Raw genomic sequence first — 6,901 nt, forward strand, 5'->3', positions numbered from 1 at the left:
GTAGGTACAGTTAGGACAGTGAGTAGGGAGGGGGCCAGAGGAGCTGAACCGGGGTAAGTACATGGGTTACGATAGGGAGAAGAGAGAGGGTCAGGGAGCGGACCCGGGTAGGTGGAGGCGTTCGGATGCGCTGCACCAGAAGGGCAGTAGCTCCTCACACGCTAGAGGGACAGTGAGAGGACGGAGAGAGGACCAGTGGAGCTGAACTTCGGTAGGTTCGGGGTCAGCATGCCCTGCCCTAGCACAGCTGCAGCTCCTCCCAGCGCCGGGGCCGCTCTACACGCTCATTGCTCACACTTCAAACTTTCCCCAAAGTTTGAGTCCGGCCCTGTGACGTCACGGGAAGCCCACCAATGAGCGGCGGCGCTGCGGGCTGTCCGCAGGCCAGCGGTATAAGATGCCCAGCTGCCTCTCGGACCCCAGACCCTGCCCTGCTCCGGTGCGTGCGTCCGCGGAAAACTTGAGCGCAAACTCCCGGTACGGTGGCGGGCCCCGGACCCCGCGCAGCCCAGGCGGCAGAGAGCGCGCCCCGAGTGCGGCCGGGACGGGCCCCCGCCCCCTGCCTCCCCCGCAGTGCTGGTGGACAATGATGCAGGAAGAGTCGAGCTCCCCAATCTCCCCAGCGGACAGTGTGAGCAGCAGCGAAGAGGAGGGCCAGCAGCAGCCGCAGCAGCAGCCTAGCGCCTTGGGCCGCAAGCGCCGAGCGTCCGGCCGCAGGAGCGAGGACCCCGAGGGCGCCAAGAAGGCGCGCAGGGCGGCGGCCGGCGGTGGCGGCAGCACCGGCTCCAGCCCGCAGTCCTACGAGGAGCTGCAGACGCAGCGAGTCATGGCCAACGTGCGCGAGCGCCAGCGTACACAGTCCCTCAACGAGGCCTTCTCGGCGCTGCGCAAGATCATCCCCACGCTGCCCTCCGACAAGCTCAGCAAGATCCAGACCCTCAAGCTGGCTGCGCGCTACATCGACTTCCTCTACCAGGTGCTGCAGAGCGACGAGCTCGACTCCAAGATGGCCAGCTGCAGCTATGTGGCCCACGAGCGGCTCAGCTACGCCTTCTCGGTCTGGAGGATGGAGGGCGCCTGGTCCCTCTCCACGTCCACGCACTAGGGCAGAGGGCCTCCTCGCCCCGGAGCCTGCAGGTGAGGGTCGCGTCGTGCAGACTGTGTGTGCGTATCATGTCCCTCACACCCACATACACTTGACTTTTTACTGCAGCGTGGAGGGTTGCACTAGTGGCGAGAGCCCCCTCACTCTCTGGGCCTGAGACTGCATAATGTCTGTGCGTATCATGTCCCTCACACCCACATACACTGTTCACTACAGCATGGAGGGTTGCACTAGTCTCCTGGGCCGGAGCCTGCAGGTGAGGGTCACGTCATGCAGACTGTGTGTGCGTATCATGTCCCTCACACCCACATACACTTCACTGAAGCGTGGAGGGTTGCACTAGTGGCTAGGGCCCCCTCACTCCTGGGCCGGAGCCTGCAGGGCAAATACCATCTCATGCAGAATGTGTGCACTTATATAATCCATACATGTGATGCACAGGGACAGCCTCTGCAGGATAGGGCGCCTGCTCCATGCTCACCCCAAACCACAAGATGCGTTCATCACGTGACTGAGGGTGTCTGGTCCACGCAATAGGGGTGAGGCCTTGGGCCGCAGGCGAGAACCAGGCGTTTGTTCACAGCGTAAACTGTGTGCACTGCGAGGCCTGACGTACCCCGCACACTCCCAACATCGACAGCCACTGCGGAACTACGGGGTGGAGTTGTCTTTTAGAGGCATGGCCCCATCATTCAGAGCCCACAGTCTAAAGGGGGTCAGGGGGCCCCCTCAACATGCATGCAGACAAGCCTTACGCGCATCCGCTGGTGGCTGCAGACGATGACCTCTGGCGCATAGCACGGGGGCGTGCCATAGGACGACTAGTTCACAGTGTACGTGCACTGCTGTTTAATGCCCACTCCTCACAAAAATGCCCCCTACTCGCATGCACACTTACTGTTGGCACGAGATAGGCTTCCCTACTGCGTGTGGGCACTGGGGCACCACTGCAAGGCTATCCCTGACAAGGGATGGTCGCTTTCACCCAAAATACATTTCACTAATACAGAGAGTGAGTGGCTACCGGTAGAGGCCAGTGTTCCGGGGCTTGCCAAGCGTGTGTGTACAGTGCATACAGACTGGCATTAAATTGGCATCAGCAGTTAACGGCGGGCATGTTAAAGTAGTCCCTGCCCGTTTCATATCATAGGAGCACACAACCTTAAAGTGTATTGGAACTGACGATTAGTACAGTAATGACGTACACACTGCCCACCATTAGACTTCCCCACCCCACCGAGCGTATTGGGGTCTGTTAATGTGGAGGAACCCGGTCCTAGATTGCGGGGGACCCTCACCCCCGCTTCCTCCAGAGATACCCCTCCTTTTTTTCTGTATATCTGCTCCCTCAGCACGATGCGTGTTATTGCTCAATGGCTTAACACAAAAGGTGCTCCATGTAGCGCTTCGCACTTCAATTTTGTTTAATCTGAACACTGTAAATTAAATGTGCCACTATTAAGCAATAGAATGATGTTCAGGTCGCATAACCCCAGATAACAGAACAGCAGCAGGGGCCGCGCACGCATCTATAGTGCTGCAAAATGTTTCCACATATGCCCCGCGAACCCATCTCTCTTCTAGGCGCCCCATTCTCAACGGCTGGTGTAAGCAAAGACCTCCACTCCGTGACCTACTACATGTAAAAATCCAGACGTGTTACCCCCCCCCCCCACACACACACACACACACGCGCGCGCGTCTGTGGCTGCAGGCAGGGTTGGGTCCCCCCAGCAATTCACCTGTGCAATGACTGGACACAGACCATGGAAGGAAGGAGTGGCCACCTCCCAGCATCCATTGTGCCCTGCGATGGGCACTCCAGGCCGGGGCCAGGTCAGCCCTCGCGCCGGTATTATCCGATATCTCAGTACGTGTATCCACCTTTGCACACGCAGAGACAGCCCCATTCCCGCCTCTTCTACTCTGTTCACTCCCTTCAGTTCAAGCCACCGGTGAGCTGGAGAGAGTCTGGGACATGCTGGGGGTAGGAACAGGCCCTGTCCCGTGCTCACGTACCACGGACCCCTTACCCACTGCCAACCCACCGAATGATGCTTCGTTGGAGGCACCTAGTCGAGTTCAGCCCGGCACCGCTCCGCGCCCCTTGTTCAATACTATTGCTGTAGGGTTCGTTTCTATTGCTTAGTTGGCGATAGATGCCAGCTGATCCTGGGCAGAAACTCACATACCCCAAAGGTCCAGCAAGGCCCAACACAGGCACTGAATGAATGTGTAACTGCAGGTTCACATAATGCACTCAGGTGCCAGCGACCCAAGATCTGACATTCTTCACCAGGTAGTGTATTTTGATGTTGCCTACAACCCTCACACTACACACAGCACTCAGGTGGCAGTCGGCCCAATATCTGACACTCTTCACCGGGTAGTGTGGTGTGGCGGTGCCTTACCAACAACTCTCAAACCACACTCTAGACGGCCCAAGATTTGCCACTTCACCAGGTAGGGGGGTGCGGACTTATATACAACCCTAACACTTTACACAGCACTCAGGGGCCAGCCGGCCCATGATCTGACACACTTCACCTGGTTGTGTGCTGCGGCCGTATGTACAACTTCCACACCACACACTGTACTCAGATGCCACCCAGACCAAGATCTGACACACTTCACCTGGTCGTGTGCTGCGGCCGAATGTACAACTTCCACACCACACACTGTACTCAGATGCCATCCAGACCAAGATCTGACACTCTTCACAGGGTAGTGTGGTGTTGTGTTACCTACCACCCTCACACCACACACAGCACTGCGGTTCCATCCAGTCAAAGATCTGACTACACTCTTCACGGGGCAGTGTTTTACGGCCTTGTGTACAACCCTCACACCTGAGTGCTGACGGCCTACGATCTGACACTCTTCGTCGGGTAGTGAGGTCTGTGGTCTTATGCACAATCCTCACACCACTCACTGTACTTAGTTGCCATCCAGGCCAAGATCTGACACTTCACCCGGTAGTGTGGTGGTACCTTTTGCACATCCCTCACACCTGAATGTGTCCAGCCCAAGATCTGACACTTGTGAAAGCACCGGCAAAGGCGCCGAGATTCCGCTGAATGCGAAGAGACGTGGATAAAATAATGTATTAAACATACTATTATTTATTATACAGGACAGGGACATTTAGAGTATTCCTGGAACAGTCACTAGTCACTTTACATTTACAGTTAAAAAAAGACATTCTCTCCAACCAGAGATTGCTGTTTATGCCTAGAGCACTGGTCTAGATTCATTATGCGTGTTTGTGGTGCTGTACTACAGACAAACACAAACAACACGGCAAGGAGCTGGAACAGAAGGCCTTGGGGAGGCCGGCAGGACTGTGCAGTCCGCTCCCGTTACCCCGCACACACAGATGCACACTACAAACACTGCACACACATACACGCGCACGCACTACCTTCCAGTGCACGCTCATACATTGCACACCTTATACCTCCTGCAACCCCACAAATTAAACGCACAGGGCAGTAAATGAATAGAAGGGTATTAGTACCCCGGCCCTTTAAACCGGCCCATTTCCTCTCACTCCTCTGCTTGCTCTGAGCCGGTGTATCCCTGGTGGCGATTCCAGCTGCCCGGCTGCAGTCTCTGTCTACAAGCCACGTATGGAATGTGTATGTACGACACGTACATACACATTCCATACGTGGCCTGTAGACAGAGACTGCAGCCGGCCAGCTGACACAGCCGGGTCAAGCAGGGAGCATCGGCTGGTAAAAAAACACAGCCCCGACCTAAACAAATAGCGACGACAGGCTAGGTTAAATTCGGGGTCCCCCAAAGCCTACTACCTAGTGGTTGAAAAAGTCACGCATCGCCAGGGTTGCAGGAGGAACCATGGGGAAGGGAGCCTGACAGTGCAGGCAGAGCTAAAAAAGGGGCGCCGACGCCAGCAGAAATCTAGACGCCCGTTGACACAAAAACACCCGAGACAGCCTTGCTCAGCGAATCACGTTTTGGTTTCAGAAATGACGAAGTATATTTGTGAGAAAAATGGCTACTTGCGTGAAAGGAGAATTGAATGAGAAGACCTGACTATATAGTTGAAAAAGGTTCAAAATACTTCCTCCCCCAAGAAACACGCAACCACCAACACATGCAATACGTCTGTTAAAGGGACACATTGTTAATTCAGGTGTAAGAATGCACATTTTGAAATAACTATGCCGTAATTCATATTTATAAATGAAAGTTTTAAAGGACTTTGCCACTCTGGTGCTCGCGTCCTTCCTGTTTTTTATTTTTATTTTTTATTTTCATGCGTCAGGAAACCGTTACTTTGGCGGCTCGACGTAATACCATGCACTCATCCCACGCACCCACCGGGCCCAGCTCCCTGGATAAAATCTGTCTTTTCAGCCTCGGTTCGAGGGTTCATTTTGAAAGGCTTTTGTTTTCTGTCATTTGTTGAAGCGTTTCATAGGCGAGAGCTAGAGGGGTGTTTTGAAAACAAGTGAAATGAACGTGTTTTCTTTTCTTCCGCAGATTGCATCGTTTCCAGCGCGGCCGGCGACCGACAATGTGCAGCTGGACCGGGGCTGGGAGGACGCAGAGCGGGACACTCCGGGGCTCCGGGGCGAGCAGGACACTCCGGGGCTCCGGGACACGCCAGGTGACCGAGGGGGCTGTTGTGGGAGCACTTAATCAAGAGCGTGGGTGACGGAGGGAGTGGACTGTGAGCAGAGGCCGAGCTGTGGTCTCTCAGCGAGTGCCGAACTGTACCTCTGAGCTTTTGCCTCTCAGCGAGGGCCGAACTGTACCTCCGAGCTTTGGCCTCTCAGCGAGGGCCGAACTGTACCCCCGAGTCTCATACCAGGCGCCACGCTGCACCCTCATGGAGAAGCGCGCAGGGTTGTCCGGCCCTGGTGGCCTCTCAGTCTCACCGAGCACCGAACTTCACCCAAGGAGAGGGGCCGAACTGTGGCCTCTCTGACCTGAGTATGAGTCTCACTCACTGTCGAACTGTCCACTCTCCACTCTGTGCTGGAACATCCTTATTGACGAAGAATGTTGGAATTGTCTATATTTTTTTTATTACAAAAAAAATGTACTTATGCATGCAAGCATTCCACACAGCCGTGCCTACCAAAAAGCCACTCGAGAAGTAAATATAAAAAAAACCAAACAAATGGAGGTACCGAGGATTCGCCCTTCTTCCGGACAGGAAATCGAAAACCTCTACAGATGCGCCATTTCGTTTCTTGTCTTGTCTTTTAGGGACATGTCCGGTGATACACTTTTTTTTTTCCCTCTGGAAGAACAGATACAAAGTGAAATCATTTTATTTATTTATTGATGATCCGTATGTAAAAAAAAATGCAAATAGATCCGGTGTCTAAATGCATTCAATATTTTTTATGATTGTTTTGTAAATATCTTTGCATATTATTTTTCTGTCATAAATAAATATGTCTGAAACTTAAAGAGCCCGCCGTTTTATTTTTCCAACCTACCCGGCTCTGGGCAGAAGTAAATAAAATAAATACCGGCTTGTTTAGTCGCAGAGGCCCCGTGAGAGGGTGGATAACATAAACACGAGGCAGAAAAACTCAAATAAACCAGCTACTGACAGACACGTATTTACAGAGATAGATTTATTGCTTGATTTCCCACTCTGCTTTTTCTTGTGGCGAATGTTTGTCGCCCCCAAAGACCCCCAGCCCACCCGTCAACCTCTTCTCAGAGTCCGAGTGCCAGGTATGTGCTGGGCCATTGGCGTTTTATTTTTGGCCAATGAACGGATGCACCAGGAGGAACATTTGCCTTCTTCTA

General features: G+C 53.8%; 1 protein-coding gene across 1 annotated transcript; it reads left to right on the top strand.

Annotated features, from left to right (window-relative positions):
* Positions 1–436: 436 nt before the first annotated feature.
* Positions 437–6,553, top strand: TWIST1 (twist family bHLH transcription factor 1). The gene is made up of 2 exons (XM_078664416.1): positions 437–1,137; positions 5,615–6,553. Exon 1 carries the CDS (start codon positions 587–589, stop codon positions 1,103–1,105), a length of 519 nt encoding a protein of 172 aa, XP_078520542.1. The 5' UTR covers positions 437–586; the 3' UTR covers positions 1,106–1,137; positions 5,615–6,553.
* The last annotated feature ends 348 nt before the right edge of the window (positions 6,554–6,901 follow it).

Source organism: Lissotriton helveticus, chromosome 10, assembly GCF_964261635.1.
Source record: "Lissotriton helveticus chromosome 10, aLisHel1.1, whole genome shotgun sequence".
Classification (NCBI taxonomy): Eukaryota; Metazoa; Chordata; class Amphibia; order Caudata; family Salamandridae; genus Lissotriton; species Lissotriton helveticus.

Bases quoted from the DNA above. Each gene is read 5' to 3' on its own strand.
- TWIST1 (XM_078664416.1), top strand. From the start codon at position 587: ATGATGCAGGAAGAGTCGAGCTCCCCAATCTCCCCAGCGGACAGTGTG.